The sequence below is a fragment of the Portunus trituberculatus genome, chromosome 17 (assembly GCF_017591435.1).
Source record: "Portunus trituberculatus isolate SZX2019 chromosome 17, ASM1759143v1, whole genome shotgun sequence".
Lineage (NCBI taxonomy): Eukaryota > Metazoa > Arthropoda > Malacostraca > Decapoda > Portunidae > Portunus > Portunus trituberculatus.
Window position 1 is genome coordinate 27,187,962 of NC_059271.1, and position 19,563 is coordinate 27,207,524.

General features: G+C 39.7%; 1 protein-coding gene across 1 annotated transcript in view; it reads left to right on the top strand.

Annotated features, from left to right (window-relative positions):
* Nucleotides 1-1,031: 1,031 nt before the first annotated feature.
* LOC123505187 (60S ribosomal export protein NMD3-like) overlaps nucleotides 1,032-19,563 on the top strand; it is a 28,439-nt gene continuing 9,907 nt past the window's right edge. The window contains exons 1-6 of the mRNA XM_045256350.1: nucleotides 1,032-1,463; nucleotides 5,490-5,775; nucleotides 10,032-10,172; nucleotides 14,077-14,179; nucleotides 14,668-14,818; nucleotides 14,904-15,046. Of these exons, the coding sequence (XP_045112285.1) occupies nucleotides 1,423-1,463; nucleotides 5,490-5,775; nucleotides 10,032-10,172; nucleotides 14,077-14,179; nucleotides 14,668-14,818; nucleotides 14,904-15,046 (865 nt within the window). The 5' untranslated portion in view covers nucleotides 1,032-1,422. The remainder of the gene's footprint in view (nucleotides 1,464-5,489; nucleotides 5,776-10,031; nucleotides 10,173-14,076; nucleotides 14,180-14,667; nucleotides 14,819-14,903; nucleotides 15,047-19,563) is intronic.

Genomic DNA, 19,563 nt, shown 5'->3' on the forward strand with positions numbered 1-19,563 from the left:
TCCGAGCATCATGTATGGTATGGATGTGATTGCTTGGAATGAGAGTGAACTAGATAAGTTAGAAATAGGGCAGAATAGAGTTGCAAGAATGGCACTTAATGCACCTAGATATGCAGCAGTAGAGGCCCTTAGGGGTGATATGGGTTGGAGCACTTTTAGAGAGAGATATGTGAAAGCGACCCTAAAGTATAAGGCTAGGTTAGAACGAATGAATGATGCAAGGATAGTGAGAAAAGTGTTTCTGTGGAATGTCAGGAGTAGCAAGTGGGGAAGAGGTGTGTCAGGCTGGTAGCAAAGAGTGGGTTAGTAAGTAGTTGGGTTTTCAACAGGTAGAAGGAAGACATTTAGAGAGAGACTGGAGTATGATTGTTAGAAATGGAGAAGGTAGAGAATGGGATGTAAGGAAGTGGAAGAGTGAGATAGACAGAGTAGTGAAAGGTGTGGGACTGGATGACTGGAGAAATAGGATGGAGCAAAAGAGTACCTTGGTATGGTATAGAGAGAAAGAGGCCCCAATGTATGAAAAGTGGTATGACGGAAGCCTGGGTGGTGATCTTCTCTTCCGAGCTAGGGCACAGTGCATGGATGTGAATGCAAGGAATTATAGATGGTCAGAGTCCGCAGCAAAGTGTGCCAGATGTGTGACTTGGGAGAGGATGAGACAGTGGAACATGTGGTGGTGGAGTGTGTGAAGTATGCCAGAGACAGGTATGAGATGATGCAAGTGGTGCTGAGGGAGCTGGGGCATGACAGAGTGGAGATGACAGGAAGGGAATGGATGGTGTTGCTGCTGGGACTGTGTGGGGAGACGAATGAAAGGATGATTGAGGCTGTGAAAGAGTTCCTGGAGAGAATGTGGCGTGCCAGATGCAGGAACTAGTGGTGTGAAAGATGGTGATTGCCCTCTTTGTTGTCTGGTGTTCTTTTTGTTCCCTACAGGAGCTGCCGATACAAAGGCCTGACCCAGAAGAAATTCTGCGTCACCTGTACCATCAAGATCAAGATCAAGATCTTTCGTCAAGACTAAGATTAAGATTTAGGAACACGAGGGCGAGTCTGCTAGGAAAACAGCAGCAGGTGCGAGAGGCCTTTAAAGAATCTTGAACTTTTGGTGATTTCTGAGATTACTACCTAATTTTCAAGGCATCTAAGCACACCATGAGCTTCCTCTATACCACAGGATAATTCACCAGAATCTGACCGTAAGACGTCTCGCTGTCGCCACATTTAGGAGACAAGAGGCTGTGACACCAGTCTTGGTCCCATAAAATCTCCAAGATTTAGAGGTTAGAAGGAAGCCTCTGTCTCACACTTCTCTTGTAAAGAAGGACGAAGAGAGAGAACGTGACCGTTTTGAGAAGAAAGTGTTGTTTTTGCAGGCATTATAACCACATCAGCAAGGAAGGAAAAGCTGCAGCTGCTATGGAGTACATGAGTCCTCAAGATCCTGTTGTGGGAGTGATGTAAGTAATCCTGATGTGGAGTGAAGGTGTGGTGAGACTGGCACACTCGAAATTTAGTTGCTTATTGATATAAAGTAGAGGATGATTTTGGTTATAGCATGTTTTTCTGCACCAGTGTAGGGTGTTATGACATGGCTTGGAGTTTCACAGTAGCTGGCACCAGATAGTGATTTCAGTCTTTTAAGACATAGAGCCCGCTTTGTGAAACATCTCTCAGTTCTGTTCTAGTGATTTAGTCACATCATTAGGTAACCTATCCCAGTAGAGGCAACTATAGCCTCAGCAAAAACACATGGACCAGAGGGTTTCCAGAAGTTTTGCCACCTGTCATTTCACTTCCTGGTGGTTGATCCCTTAATAGGAGTACTTTTGATACTCGTTTTATACAGACTAGTATATTTTTAAAAGCAAATCACATTCAAGTGTATGGTTTTATCCCAAGAAGTACATTTCTAAAAGTAAGGTTTCACAGCAAGATGTAAAAGTTAATCCAGTTGCTGGCAACCATGGTAGGTCCACTTCAATTTTAGTTTCCCACTCACCATCTTCCGATAGTCTGCATGTGAAGTTCCTGAAACGTGATCACCATAGAAGGTGGACTTTTTTTCTCACACTTAATTATTGCATATATAATTAATTTTACCACAATTATTAGCTACTTAAGTATACTTACTGTTATTTCAAAGGTGATTTGTTATTGTTCACATATATATCACACTGTGTAGCATTCCTGGAAAGGATACACTTGTACTGCACCATTAGGACAGTGGTGACTTAGGCTAAACTGATAGCTTTCAAAATACTTGCCACCCATGAAAACATCAGTATATACAACTAACAATGAGGATCTAATGTATACAGGAGCAAATTATCCACTTATATGACAATAATGATATTTCACTTTGTTCTCATTTAGTGGTGTTATGAGGTTCCCCTCACAGCCGTGGTGATCCACGACACAGTGAAGTATACCCAAGTACAGAAGGTTAATCGGGCACACTCATAAGGAATCTATCTAACGGTGCCTTGAATTTGTCAGTATGGCACTTAGTAAGGCTCCAGACAGGTCGTGGGAGGCATTTAATAGTTGATATCCTTTGTAGCCTAGGCTGGTGGACACGTGAGTTTTCATCCTGGCTGTCGTCACATTTGTCTCATCTTAGAGCTCTCTTTGGGCTCTATTTCTGAACCAGGGCTGGAGGGATTTGGTACCAGGCCCTCAAAGACTTTCCAAATGTATACTATCCTATACTTCTCTGCTTTGTTGTGAGTAGAGCCCCAGCTTTTGGAGATGATCCCAGTCCTTGAGCTTCCCATATACATGTAGTGAAGGAGCACTGCACTGACTCTATAGCTTGAATATCTGCTACTTTATATGGAGACCAGAGCTGGTTACAATAATCCAAATTGGCTCTACTAGGGTTCTCCATAGGATCAGCATACAGGAAGCATCCCTCATATGGAAGGTTCTCAAAATCCAACCTGTCATTTCTGTAGCTTTTTCAACCGTCTCTTGATTGTGGTATAAGAATATACTATTTTCATTGAGATGTATGCTGAGACATTTGATGTGGGATGATTTTTCAGTTGGATATGTTTTACTTGTAAGAATGGAGGTCTGTTCTATAATGTTCTGCATCTTAACATATATGAGGAGTTCAAACTTTTCACCATAGAAAGTCATCTTTTTGTCAGCCCAGTTATATATTTTCTCTAGATCCCATCATCCTCCATCAGTATGATGAATACTAATATACCAAGGACAGATCACTGGGTTACTCCACTCACAACTTCACTGGCCTTAGATTTTTTGCCATTGTGTGCATTTGGTGAGGAAATTGCACTCAAACATCCATTTTTCCTGTAGTTGCTAGACCCCACAGCTTGTGGAGAAAACACATCATGATCAACCTTATCACACACCTTTGCGAAGTCTAGAAATATGGTGTCGACATTGTGGCCCTTGGCAAGTTCTTTAAGTATATAGTCATACTGCTGGAGGAGTTTAGAGAGGTAGGATCTATCCTTTCTGAACCCCTGTTGTTGAGGATTCATTAGGTTTTGAGTATCTATGTAGGAGTAGATTTTGTCTCTTAAGGTTTTTTCAAGTATTTTGATGATATGAGAATTCAGCGCTGCTGGTCTGTTGTTTTTGGCTAGATCCCTCTCCCATCCTTTGTATATAGGTGTGATATTGGCCTCTTTATTGGCTGCTGGGACAGCACCAGTGTCCATGGAGCATCTCCACACAGGAAAGGGATTGGATGACTTAAGTTTTTCTTGGCAATTAAGGAGGAGCTTTGTTGGTACCTATGTCATCAGGGCCAGCTGAGGAGTTGGGGTGTCTTTTTTTTTTTTTTTTTTTTATATATATATTGTATATCCTTCAACCCCAAATTTTGTATTGTTGATGTTGTTATGAAGATGGGACTCAGGCCAATTAAGGAGTGCCTTCTAGCTTTGAAAGTTCAGTTAGGAAAGGTATTTGTCTTTTTTAGCTATTGGGAACAGGCCGTGAATGTTTCCTACAAGCATTGTTTCCAGAGAGCTTTTAGGCCTAAACCCTGGGGCATGATCTGTACTGGCTAGTGAGCCAATTGCACTAGTATTGTTGTTGTTGGACCATTTGGCTGGTGTGTTAGAGCTGGTGTTGCTGTTCTAAGAAGATGAATGTAATGGCACTCAGTCTGGTAACATTTTCTATATCTCTAGGAGTTGTTGTGGATATGTGGATGATAATACCTGCAGTTCTTACCATGTTTGCATCCTTGGTCACTATCCCCATTCCTAGTAAACTACTCACAGATGGTTGGGTGTTCGTACTGACAATCTTTTCCTTTGGCACCATATTTGCATAGGCTTTTCCTATGAAACTGACAGCTAAATTTCTTGGATTTGTTTATAGATTGAGTTTGTGTTTGTTTCAGGTCTACATTTAATCCATTGTTTTGACATCTCTGTTGGCTATCTTGTTCTTGACCATTTAGAGAGTTAGGAGGTAATGGGATGTTGTTAAAATCAGTGAAGAGTTTAAGTAGCAAATCTACTGGGTGTTAAACAAGATTCATATTTGGTAACGAAACCACAGGCATGAACACTCTTGGTGGCGAAACCTCTATCACTCGATCAGAGAAGAGACTACTGTGTAGTTGATAGTGTATCTAGTAAAAATCAAGTGGACAGCTGAGCTCCCCCGAAGGGAAAAAATTGTGTTTATTTGGCAGTTATTCATTTGCATTATTCAATAAAATCCAAAGACCAGAAAGCATCCAGGTTTTCCATTATCCAAGATAAAAATATCAGAATTAAAGTTGTTTGTATACATGTTTAAAGACAGAAATGTTTGTTACCTTGTAATAAAGAACTGTACATTTATTCTTGCTTGCCCATCTCGTTAGTTTTTATTTATTTATTTATTTTATTTATTTATTTTTTTTTTTTCTCTCTCCTGATAGATTTAGATATGCTTTGAATGAATCTGGTAGCCATTTCCATTGGGATATTTTTTTCAAGTATAAAGGGTAAATATGAAATTCATGCATCCCATTTCCTACAACCAAAAGTAAGCCGGAAGCTGCACTATTGCAGCTGGTCTTGTTAATGCCTCCACTTACTGATCTTGATCTTGTTTCTAGTATCCTAACATAACTACAAAATTAATATACCCTGTCCTCACCCAGCTTAATATGGGCTAGCCTAACCTAACCTAATTGATAATTTACAATTTAATGTATAGCTTAGAGAACAGGATAAATATATTTTAAGTGTATTTGCTAGTGGCATTATGATACATTTCCAGAGCATATATATATATATATATATATATATATATATATATATATATATATATATATATATATATATATATATATATATATATATATATATGGGGTTGAAATTACTCAGAATAAAAGGCTCTATCTGATGAGAGAGGTGGCAATTGCCACTGTTCTATGGCCAAGAAGATAAAAGTAATACTAAACAAAAATTTTATGCATTCATATGATGTTCATATATTTGTTTCAGTCTGTGCTGTGATTGTGGGGCTCAGATTCAACCTAACCCAACAAATCGCTGCATTGCCTGTGTGCGGGCACAAAATGACATCTCGGAAGGAATTCCTAAACAGCATACACTATATTTCTGCCGAGGATGTGAAAGATACTTGGATCCACCAGCTACTTGGGTACCAGCAGCCTTAGAGTCCAAAGACCTTTTGAAACTCTGTCTCAAGAAAATGAAAGGCTTAAATAAGGTGCGACTGGTTGATGCAGGATTTGTCTGGACTGAGCCTCATTCAAAGCGTATTAAGGTGAGTTACCATAATACTGAGAAGTGGAGATACATACCAGTGTCCAATACATGTTTTGCACAAGAATATCTTAAATCAGTTTCATAATATTCTTGCCATGTTTTCCTCAAAGATTCATAGATTTCAAACTTTTTCATAATTTTTTTTTATCATTCTTCTTACCTCTTCTGTATTTTCAGTAAATTTCTGATGGCAATACAGTATTATCTGTTCACTGTGATCTTTAATATCTTAAGATGAAAAAAATAACCATTTTGATATTGTTCAGTTGCATGTTACTTATCCACATCCTTTGTAAACATCTAACCATTCAGGAAGTAAACAGTTCTTGCAGGGAAGCCACAGAACGCATGACTTGATCTCTCCATGTATGGGATATGTTTCACATCTATGCAGGAGGATTCCACTCGTACCAGAATATTTTACTTGGTTGATTCAAACGTTTTTTGTCTTATGAACTCCTCCCTTCTAACTGACTGTGTTTAGCCTTTCTATTTAAACTTTGTCTCATCACTGCAGTGTTGCATCTTATGCTATCTTTTACCCTTATTTTCATGCTAACTGTTCCTCTGACTTAGCTAACTCCATCCTTCCCATCCTTTCATGGCCTCATTGCACAAGACTTTTTTTTTCAGTCACTTATTATGTCCACCTATCTATTTCAAGAGTATTGTCAAACATTTATCCCTTTCTCTGATAAACTCAAACAAGCATCTCATGGAGTCTTGTAATTCCTGAGATTTGCCTTACCAGCAAAGTATCTTGCTGTGTGTGTGTATATATATATATATATATATATATATATATATATATATATATATATATATATATATATATATACACAGTGGAGACTCAATACTTGAACATCTTAATAGTTGAACTTTTCAATACTTGAACGCAAAAGTTCAATTTAATACTCAAAAAATACCTGATAGTTGAATGTCCACACGTGGTTGTATACAAGGTTCCCTGGCCTCTCCCTCCCCTCCTCCGCCATTTTGTGCTGCTGCGGCTGTCAGAATAACATTCTCTTGGTTTCTGTCTGTGTTTTTTCATTTATAAACTTACATTAACACCAAAGACTTAGTAGTGGTGAAAATATCTGGTAATCGAACAGCCACACACATGGTTATTTAACAAAGCTCTGGCCCCTCCCTCCCTGCCACTGCCATTGTCATGTTTTGGTACTGGTATTACAGGACAAGATACAGAAATGAGATTGTGATCAGAGGAGCCCAACGAAGATATGGTAACAGCATAAGCAAAAAGGGGAAAGGAAAAGGTCAAGAATGTTGGGCATATCTCCTAAGCGGTCAGGATTATGAGTAGGGTGTTGCATCAGTTGCTCTAGGTCATGCAGGATAGCAAAGTTGAAGGCTAGTTCACCAGGATAGTCAGTGAAGGGAGAGGAAGACCAAAGGTGGTGGTGAACATTGAAATCTCCAAGGATGGAGACCTCTGCGAAAGGATAGAGGAACAAATTGTGCTCCACTTTGGAAGTTAGATAGTCAAAGAATTTATTATAGTCAGAGGAATTAGGGGAGAGATAGACAGCACAGATTAATTTAGTTAGAGAGTGACTGTTGAGTCAGAGCAAGATAATGGAAAATTCAGAAGATTCAAGAGTGTGGACATGAGAGCAAATTAAGTCGTTGCACACATAGACACAACATCCAGCTTTGGAACGAAAATGAGGATAGAGAAAGTAGGAGGGAACAGAAAAGGAGCTAGTTTCAGTTGCCTTAGACAGTCATGTTTCATTGAGGAAAAGATGATGAGGTTTAGTAGAGGAGAGGTGGTGTTCCACAGATTGAAAATTAGATATAAGACTGCAATTGTTGCAGAAGTTAATAAAGAAAAGTTGAGGGAGGTGTCAAGACATTTTGGGTCGCTACTGAGAGAGCAGTCTGACCTTGGGACATTTATGGTTCCTTCCCCAGAAGAGGACTCTGAGGCTGGATTAGGAGTCACCATTTTTTTTAGTTTTGAGTGAAGGGAGTGTGTTTAGTAAGTGCATGTAGTTTTGTGAGGAGAGTTGTCTCTATAGGGCAGGCTGTGACTTTTTTTATGGCATATAGCACCTGTAGGTATACTTGAAGAGTATGTATGGGAAGTGCTGTTTAGCTTCTGCTCATTAGTGGCACAGGCAATTTTATTTATAGTAGTAGCCATATTAGGGCCTATATCACCACCCAAGCTCATCTTTGGTGTAACTGCCTAGAACCTGGGTATCATGGTGTCATATAGGTAACTTTAAACCATTCAACTAATGGCAAAGTTTCAAGGTGGTATGTGGTGAGATTCGAACCTATTGATGGACATCTGCCTGATCCCCACAGTGATCACTTTATCCACTACGCCACAGCTTCCTGACTTCCCCCTCGAGTTGTGAGATACAAAGGAAAATGTTAAGTGAGATCACAACTAGCATTGATGGTAAGTTCACAGCACCTCCTGAACTGATCCAGACCAGAACTGGTCCAGTAGCAACATGTTAATGACAACAACAATATGACTAACTGTTTGTCCTTTTCTTGGATGTTTTTCTGAGACACTTGGTCTTGGGTCATTAAAAGGTCATTCCTTTTGTATTTGACCCTCCCTGAATCTGACCCTGAGTGGGTCAGCCCCACAATAATAACCACCCAGTGACCTAGCCCATTATCTTTTGTTCATCTTTCTTCTTTTCTTTATGTCATATTTCTTCTTTTCTTCTATTTTTCATATTCTTTTATTTAATTGCTATATAGGTATACCACATATATTTGATCATAATGTAGGTATTCCACACTAGCACTCCTGCTCCCGGTGTTGGTTTGGCAGGGATGTGGTGGTGTAGTGGTTATGGTGGTGAGCGTGGGATCAGGCAGACATCCATGTGTAGGTTTGAATTTGTTGAGTGGTTTAAAGTTGCCTATATATCACCATGATACCCAGGTTCTAGGTGGTTACACCAAAGATGCATTTGGGTGGTACTATGGACCCTAATATGGGTATCACCATAAATAAAATTGTCTGTGCCACTAATGGGTGTAAGCTGAACAGCACTTCCCATACTCTTCAAGTATACCTACAGGGACTATAGACCACACTGAGCTGCATGACAGCTCACACAGCTACCACCCCCTGTAGTGGGTTGAACCACTACAAAAGCTTATAGGTGGGTAGTGTCACAGATGATGAAGTTGCAATGAGGACCACTCAGGGACAAGGGACCAGAACTAACAGGCTTACTGAAGCCTAATACATATATTTAATTACACCAAAGACCCTATAACTATAAAATACCTGCAGCACCCCGACACAACACTCACACTGATCTCAGTACTACACGGTACCTCCCCACATTATCCTGTACCTCTTGTCTGGGGCTAGAGTGGCCTTTAACAAGCAGTCACACATGATAAAACATTTGTTCTACACACTTGGTCTAACACCTAACTAAGACCATGATACACTTTTGGCACCTCCCTAGGCTCACTTTCTGTCCGTCATGGAATCCTCTGGCAGGAAGCTCAAGGCCAATATGGCTGAACATTCTGGGTCCACCCACCTCCTCAAGTGTGGTGGTGACAGTCATGATCCCATGTTTCCTCTGTGAAACTAACTTGCTCACAGTTCAAATATGAATGCTAGTGTGATTTAAAAATGCTTCAGGAGCATCTCATAAGGTTTGTATTATTACAAATTTACTTACTGTGTTTATTCATATTCACTTTTTTCCTAGGTATGTACTTCAAAAGAATTTTCAATAAATACTGCTCTCTTAAATAGGTTGGAATCAGAAGCTTTTTGTCACAGTAACATATCTCTTCTGACTGACTATCTTTAACCTCTTCCTCACCGCTTCTTTGTTCCATCTATTATGAGCTTCTACCACTATTTTCATGGCAACTGCTCTTTGAATCGTTTTAATTGCATGCCTTCCCTCTTCCCATGATCTCACTGCACAAGATTTTTTTTTTCTCACTGCTATTCTATCCACCTCTCTAATGCAAGAAATAACCATACTCTCAATTATTCATCTCTTCTCTGGACTCTGGTAGACCTGGAACTCCTTACCTGTTTCTGTATTTTCTTCTTGCTATAACTTGACTCATTTAGAAGGGAGGTTTAAAGACATTTAGCCCATTCTTTTGGCTAACTTTCAATCCTGCTGGGGCATTAGCATCTCATTGGGTCCTTTTCTTTAATTGTTCTGTTGCTCTTGGCCAGTTTTTCCTTCTTACATAAAAGAAATTTTTTATCTGTTGTAGGTAAAGCTTGTGGTGCAAAAGGAGATTCAAGCTGGAGCTGTCTTGCAGCAGGATTTCATTGTGGAGTATATGATAGTGGGCCAAATGTGTGATGACTGCCATCGGGTGGAGGCCAAAGATTATTGGCGGGCTGTAGTGCAGGTGGGTACCTCAATGATATCTCCCTGAAGTTCACATTAACTTAATCCTCCAATGTTATGTTTACTATTACAGCAGGACTGAGGAAGCCTTAATCATATCATTCCTCATTTCTTGAAATGTAGTTTCATTTCACGACTATTTAACTGACATCACTGGTAACCAACAAGATGCTTGCTTCGCCAATTCCACGTCAGTTCACTGCTAGTTTCCGTACAGTCCACAGTGCCCACTGCTACTTCCTTACAGTGGCCACTATTACTCCCACTCATCAATATACTTGGCTTCTTTTGCCAGCTTTCTCTAAGAAGTCAGCCTGATTAACCTTCACCCTGTTATCACTACAGGAAGCTGTTAGCACTATGGTGAATACACACATATGATCCAAGGACATATATGTTGGCCTTTGTGTTACCCAACTTTCTCTGTTCTTTCTGACAAGTTATGTCAGAACAGGATAAGGGCCAGGGAACACCAATGTACTCCTCGTCTGCCTGGGGAAGGAAATGACTTGAGAGGGACCCCCTGGAAGGCAATGCAAAGCAAAAAGAAGGTCTCCTGAGATGTTTGCAGTACTCAGCCACTGGCCACCTGCACTTTCCGCAGTCTGTCCAACTCTGTTGATGGCTCGTGCAACATAAACAATCCAGTTATGTCTCAATATGGACTGATTATCTACCCTGCTGAGTGTTCTAATTAACAAATTAGACAAGCAGGCAGATCCTACATTGTCATCTTGGGCCAATTTTAGTCTTTTCCCTGACTTCTCCCCTTCTGAGGATAAGGCAGCTGGAGTTTCCCAGTGTCTGCCTGAGCCTGACCTCCTTGATGACCTCGACTTGCTCTCCACCGCACTGCCAACCGGTGATACTATGGTTGATACATGATACTGCCTTCCATAAGGCTCTTGATGAGGTTGCAGGCAATTTCCATAGTGAGGAAGGAACAGGTGACCTTTTATCTAAACATCTGGCTGGCATTCTTAATTAATGCGAGTGTGCTATGTCAGCCTTCCTTTTGACGGTGTGATACTCACATATGATAAGATTAAGCTCCCAGTTAATGTGCCCAACTTAAAGGTCCCAGCGACCAATCTTGCCATCATCAAGGTAATGAGTGCTGGCGCAAAAATTAGTTGATACCCAGCTTTCACTTACTAATAAATTGTTGACAAAAGCACTGGTTCCCATTACCCGTTGCATTAATAATTTTGGTGAGAAGAAAAATTAGCATTTAAACTTTTTCCTTGATGGTCTTAATAACAGCCTGCAGCTGCTAACTTCCACAGTTAACTACATCAGTCAGGTATGGAAAATGGTTGCACAGGCTCATGTGAATGACTCTACCTTGGCAGAACCCTGCAATTGGGACTGTGAAGGCAGCAAGAATTAATTGTTCCCCTTCAAAGTCATAAAGAAATGAGTAGTATATACACAAGTCTAAAAAACTTGAGAAGTCCAACTTCCATTCATACACAGCTCCTGGGAGACAATTTGCTCCACCTCGCGAGCTACCTTGACGACTTTACCCACAACAGTCAAGGCCACATTTCCAGACAAGGTCTTTTTAGGCCAGAGGTCTTTCCAGGAGTGGGGGACACTGAGACAGAACTCCCCAGTGAGACTACCTTTAGTAAGTCCCTTATTAATGCCTTTGGTTAACACTAGATATTTTTTGTGGAGGGAAAATGTTTATTACTAGATCACAGTGGTGTCATCTCTACTCAGACAAATGGATTCACAATGCGATGCATGGAAAATTTTGAGTTTTTGTGGATGTTACCTCCTCTTAACTTGTCTCTTGCAGATCAAAAAGTCCTGGATTCTGCCATGTTGAAAATCTTAGAAGATTTATGTGTAGCAGGGGATGATGGGTTCCTTTCTAAATTCTTTTCTACCATTAAAAGAGATGGTACAGCCAGAGTTATTCTGAATTTGAAAGAACTTAATAATTGTGTTGACCATGGACTTTTTGAGATGGACACCCTCAAATATGATACCCTTATCCACTACAACTGTTATTTCATGTCAATTGGCTTCACAAATGCTTACTTTTCAGTGTACGTGAGGCCAGAGGACAGAAACTGGTTCCAAGTTTTGGCATAACTTTAAGTTTAAGTCTTCAGGGCTCGACTTCAGTGCCTTTCATTTTACAAAATTGTTGAAACCTGTCCTCTCAAATCTTTGTAAACTTGGAATTTTTGTGTCATGCTATTTGGATGATTGCATTTTTATTGCTGACTGCTTGATATGTTAAGATGTAATGTTTCTTATGCCCTGAACCTTTTTGACTCCTTAGGGCTCATTGTCAATCCACACAAATCTGTACTACAGCCTACCCAAGAAATTGAATTCCTTGGTGTGATATTAATTTCTGTTGACATGACTGCCGCTTTGACACCTAGGAGAAAAGAGCACATTAAGCACAGGGCTTCCTACTGCTGAACAAAGATGTATCTTGGTTTGAGGTTTTCTCCTTTATTTGTATGGTTGTAGCTTCTGATCCTACTGTGGTGTTGGCTTCACTCAAGTTTAAGTACTTAGATATTTTTTGTTGCAGAGAACTTGCTCACATTCATGAGAATTATAGTTCATCTGTTCTCTTAGACAGTCATGCCCAGGACTTATTTAACTGGGTTAAGAATTTTGCTTCACAAAACAAAGTCATTACAATCCTGTCCCCATCAACTAGAATTGATTTGTGATGCTTCCCTGACTGGTTGGGATGTAGTAGTGGGGGATACCAGGAATGATGATCACTCTGCTCATGATGAACTGGAATTAAAAGCCATCCTAATGGGTCTACAGCACCTGTGCTAGGATAACAGGGGATCTCATATCTGCCTCCATTCTGACAATGTCACTGCAATTTCCTGCTTAGATTATTGTGGCAGGACAAAACCTTCATGTGATAGTAGAACAGTTTTTTGAATGGGCTGTGTCAAGGGATATTATTTTGTCAACACAACATATACATGGTCTACATAGTATAGAGGAAGACAAAGAATCCCAAGTGGAAAACATGGATATGGAATGGATGTTACAGCCCCATATTTTTCGAAGTCTTTCTCAGCTCTTTTAGGCACCTGATGTTGATTTGTTGGCCATTTGCTTAAATACCCAATTACCTACTTATGTGTTCCTGGAAGCCAAATCCTTGTGCCTTTCATACTAATGCCTTGATGATGACCTGGTCTAGCAAAAAATTTTATGCTTTTCCACCTTTCACCATTATATCAAGAGTCCTCCAGAAAATCCAGGAACACAAAGCTACAATAATGATGATTCTCCCATTGTGGCTGACTTAAGGCTGGTTCCCGTCAGCTCTCTAGCTACTAGCAGCACCACCTGTTCTCATTCCTCAACTTCCCCTAGTGCTGCCACAAACCTCAACTCTCATACATCATCAGACTCTAGGGTTTATTTTAACCGATGATTTTATCTGGGAACCATACACAAGTTAAGGCTTTTTGTCATACGTTGCCAGATTTCTGCTTAACTCCTGGAGAGCAACCACAAGGATACAGTATGGGTTGCATATCAAGAAGTGGTTGTCATTTTGCCTCTGCAGGAAAATTAATCTCTTTCGGCTGTCTCTGATTAACTTATTAGATTCTCATGTATTTCTCATGTTGCTCAGCAACAACTGGAATACACTGGCTGCCTCCTCAAACCTACTCTCTAAAGGATGGACATGGAATTGGTGAAACGAGCATCTCATTTACTGCATCAGTGATGCAGTTAAATGTTCATGAAATGACAATAAAAAAATCATACTTGATAAGAATTAATTTAATCATAAATTTTCTGATAGATGGATGTGTTGTACTTTTCCATTAGTTTTCCTTGCTTACAGTTTTATCAATATAGCGTAGCACATCACACAATGTAATTGTAAACCTTTTCAGGTACGACAGAAGGCTGACCACAAGCGAACTTTCTATTACTTGGAGCAACTGATCATGAAGCACAATGCCCATGGGAAGGCATTGGGCATCAAACCTTTGCATGGTAAGCATTGCAAGGTGAAATTGCTTAGCATTGGCAAGAGATATATAGATGCTTCTTTACTGAGTAATAATGACATCTCTTGTAGATTATTATTATTATTATTATTATTATTATTATTATTATTACTTTGCCAAACTTTGTAATTATTTATTTCAGTAAATAATGATTTCCTATTTTTGAAATTTAAGCCTTTGTACTTGTGAAGTTATTGATTTAAGGACAAGAAATTTTGTCTTAACAAGGGAGCACAAACTCTGTAAGTCCCTTTTTTTATTGAGATTTATTTGCTTGATACTACTGATAGTAAATGTCTTTACCCTGTATGTTCCTTTTGTCTCTGATATCAGTTTTGGATGAAATAGTTATATAGCTACTGATAAAGGCAACAGTTCCTTGAACTTGCATCTTAGACTTGTAATTTGTCCATAATTTTACTTCTAAGAACTACCCAGAGATTCTGATATAGTTTGTTTAACTTCAACTTACAGAAGGACTGGATTTCTACTTTTCCAATGAGCAAGGTGCTCGTCATCTGGTGGACTTCTTCAATTCAGTTGTTCCATGCCGCTGGACTCATTCCAAGAAACTTATCTCCCATGACATCCATTCAAACAGCTACAACTACAAATTTACCTTTAGGTATATAGGTGGCATTTCTTCTACATTGTGGTATTTCAATTTTTTTATGCCTTCAGGTATTGATATCTTTGTATTTACTTTGCAGTGTTGATATTGTGCCAGTATGCAAAGACAGTGTTGTTTGTCTACCGAAGAATCTAGCTCACCAGCTTGGAGGAATTGGCCAAATTTGCGTTGTACAGCGTATAACAAACCACATCAGTGTAATTGATCCTGCTACAGCCCAATGTAAGCTACTTGTAATTCTTTTAAGCTGAACTGAAATAACAAAATATTTAAATAATAACAAAAGCAAATGTTGAAATAGATATATCAGTGAAATTAAGAGTAGACTTGACTATTTTTAAACATGAAAGCAGTTCAAGAGAAAAGATCAGAACTATTTGCCTCTAATCCACCATGTGACACTCATATGCACTGTTTCTTATTTCATTTTCAGTATACATACCTTTTTTTTTCAGAGAGGATGCATTTGTTTTGGTAAAGATCAAACATACAATTACCAATGTTTATCATATTGTAATGGTTTCAAAATTAGATCACAAAGAAAAAACTAGTGGTCCATTTGCTGTTTCTCAGAGGTAGTTACTCTATAGCCAGTTGTGCTACTCATTTCTCTGATAATTATAGCATTTTATGATTACTGTAAACCCAACTTAAGTGTGACCAATAGGGGGAAAGCTTATTTGTGTTACCTGAAGTGTTATTTATTTTTTTCTCTCGTCTTACTCATTTTGCACACATGTTACGACTAACACTGTGTAATGCATTACATAAATAGGTAATGTACACCTAATCATCCATTATCGCGCAAAATTGGTGCGTAAAAAACTGCATGATAGCGGAAAATGTGATAATGAAAGTGAAGAATAAATAGGAAATTAATAAATTGGTGTCTCAACCCAAAATTTTCCTAAGAAAACAGCTCTGAACAACAGAATACATGTGTGAGACTGAGGGATGGTGGTGGTGGTGGTGGTGAGCAGAGTGAACACAACCATTCAGTTCCCTTATTCAGATCACTTGATGTGAATACACAGCAATGATTGGCTGCTGGCTCCTCCTCCTCCTCATGATCATCATCTTTCTCCCCTCCTCCTCCCCCATCTAAACATTCGTCAGTGTTAGGTTGTGATATGGGTACTACTACTACTACTACTACTACTACTACTACTACTACTACTACTACTACTACTACTACTACTACTACTACTACTACTACTACTACTACTGCGGGTGCGTGATAACGATTTTTCAGATGCGTTAAAACAGAATTTTGCAGATTTTCACATGTGCGCGATAATGCCAAAACACGATAAGGGCGCGATAATGGAGGGTTAGGTGTAGTTATGGCATGCACACACACACACACACACACACACACACTCAAATAAATAAATGAAAATCCTGAAAGTGTCCAACTTAACCAGCTTATTTGAGTCTGATATATCCCTGATGTAAGTTGGATTTACTGTATTATGAAAGCCTGTTAGATCCTCAGAGTTAATAGCTGGTAGAGGCAACAGTAGCACTGTCACTAAGTATCTACAACCTTCATGTTTTATTTACAAAACAAGTGACAGGTTGTGGTTAGCCACTGCTGCTTTTGTTTACTCTAGTAGTTCCACATAAATTGATCCCATATATTTGTTTCCATAGAATTAAGATAAAAAAGTAATTGAATTTCAAGTTAATAGTGTTTTCCAGTCCAACCCCGTGAATATTATGGCAGGTGTCCACAGTGTGGCAGTATTATTTCAACTGTTTACTATGTGCATTCAAGTACATCAGCTCCTAACTAAAAAAGTATTTATAAAGTGAAGCAGTGAAACTAGTTTCCTGTCAGTGTTGTCAATAACTGATGTCAAATACAGACATAGGTGTGGTAAGAGGAGGAGGTAGTAGACACTTACTGAAACGATAATTTACTCCCAGCTAGGTCAAATAACACTAGTTCAGGGGATGCTGTGAACTTTCCACTAAAGCTAGTTGTGATTTCACTGAACATTTCCCTTTGTGTCTCACAACTCAAGGGGGCAGTCACAGCCTGACCTCTAAAGACAGCTCTCCTACTTGTCACAAAACTACATGCACTTACCATACACACCCCCTTCACTTAAAATAAAAAAAAAAAAATGGCAACTCTAAATCCACTCTTGGAGTCCCCTTCTGGGGAGGGCACCAGAAATGTCCTCACGCTCACACAAGACATTTTGGTGACCCAAAATGTCTTGACACCTCTCTCAACTTTTTCTTCATTAACTTCTGCAACATTCGCAGTCTTAGATCTAATTTTCACTCTGTGGAACACCACCTCTCCTCTACTAAACCTCATCTTCTTTTCCTCACCAAAGCACAGTTGTCTGAGGCAACTGGTAGTAGTCCCTTTTCTGTTCCCTCGTACTTTCTCTATCCTAATTTTCGTTTCAAAGCTGGACATTACATCTCTGTGCGCAACAGCTTAACTTGCTCTTGTGCCCACACTCTCGAATCTTCCAAGTTTTTCACCATTTGGCTTCAACTCAATAGTCATTCCCTAACTAAATTTATCTGTGCTATGTATCACTCCCCTAACTCCTCTGACCATACTAAATTCTTTGACTATTTAACTTCCAGAGTGAAGCACATTCTATCCCTCTATCCTTTCACGGAGATCTCCATCCTTGGAGATTTCAATATCCACCACCAGCTTTGGCTTTCCTCTCCCTTCACTGACCATCCTGGTGAACTAGCCTTTACCTTTGCTATCCTCCATGACCTAGACCAACTGGTGCAACACCCTACTCACATTGCTGACCGTCTTAGAGATACTCCCAACATTCTTGATCTGTTCCTTACCTTTAATCCTGCTTATGCTGTTACACTATCTTCTCTGTTGGACTCCTCTGATCACAGTCTCATTTCTGTATCTTGCCCTATTTCTCCAATGCCTGAGGCATTTTGCCTCTGACAGTTGGGGGGACCTGAGGAGGTATTATGCTGATTTTCCGTGGAATGATTACTGTTTCCGTGTCAGAGACCCATCTCTGTGTGCTGAACGCATAACAGAGGTGATAGTGTCTGGCATGGAGGCGTATATTCCTCATTCTTTTTCTCAACCTAAACCTTCTAAACCTTGGTTTAACACAGCCTGTTCTTGTGCTATACATGATAGAGAGGTTGCCCACAAAAGGTACTTGAGCCTTCCATCTCCTGAATCTCATGCACTTTATATTTCTGCCTGGAATCATGCCAAGTCTGTTCTTCAACTTGCCAAACACTCCTTCATAAATAGAAAATGTCAAAATCTTTCAAACTCAAACTCCCTCGTGACTTCTGGCATCTGGCCAAAACATCTCAATAACTTTACTTCTTCATCTTTCCCTCCTTTATTTCATCATGATGGCACCACTGCCATCTCATCTGTCTCTAAAGCTGAGCTCTTCTCGCAAACCTTTGCTAGCAACTCCACCTGGGATGATTCTGGACTTGTCCCTCCCTCTCCTCCTCCCTTTGACTATTTCATGCCTTCAATCAAAGTTCTTGGTAATGATGTTTTCCATTCCCTTGCTGGCCTAAACCTTTGGAAGGCTTATGGACTTGATGGGCTCCCTCCTATTGTTCTCAAAATCTGTGCATCCATGCTTGCACCTTGCCTGGCCAAACTTTTTCAGACTGTGTCTATCAACCTTTCCTTCTTTCTGGAAGTTTCCCTACATTCAGCCTGTTCCTAAAAAGGGGTGACAATTCTAATCTCTCAAACTACCACCCTATAGCTTTAATTTCTTGCTTGTGTAAAGTTTTTAATCTATTCTCAATAGGAAGATTCTCAAACATCTGTCACTTTACAATCTTCTATCTGATTGCCAGTATGACTTCCATCAAGGTCACTCTATTGGTGATCTTCTGGCTTTCCATACTGGGTCTTGGTCATCTGCTTTTAGAGATTTCAGTGAATCTTTTGTAGTCACATTAGACATATCAAAAGCTTTTGATAGAGTCTTATACAAATCTTTGATTTTGATACTGCCCTCCTACAGTTTCTCTCCTTCTCTCTGCAACTTTATCTCAAGTTTCCTTTCTGACCATTCTATTGCAGCCGTGGTAGACGGCCACTGTTTTTCTCCTAAATCTAATAACAGTGGTGTCCCTCAGGGTTCTGTCCTGTCACCCACTGTCTTTCTATTATTCACTAATGATCTTCTTAACCAAACTTCTTGCCCTATCCATTCCTATGCTGATGATACCACCCTACAGCTTTCCACATCCTTTCAGGAAGTCAACATATCACACAGGTACGCCACAGAATGCCTGACGTCTGATCTTTCTAAGATTTCTCATTAGGGTAGAGAAAACTTAGTAGTTTTCAGTGCCTCAAAAACTCAATTTCTCCATCTATCAACTCAACCTTCCAGACAACTAAGCCCTCTTCTTCAGTGACCCTCAACTGTCTCTCTCTTCTACATTGAATATCCTTGGTCTGTCCTTTGCTCATAATCTTAACTGGAAACTTAACATCTTATCTCTTGCTAAAACAGCTTTTATGAAGTTAGGCATTCTGAGGTGTCTCCACCAGTTTTTCTCATCCTTCCAACTGCTAATTCTGTACAGGGGCCTTATCTATTGTTGTATGGAGTGCTCTTCGCATGTTTGGAGGATTCCACTCACACAGTTTTATTACATAGGTTGGAATCAAAAACTTTTCGTCCCATCAACTCCCCTTCTCTGACTGACTGTCTTCAGCCTTTTTCTCACTGCCGAAATGT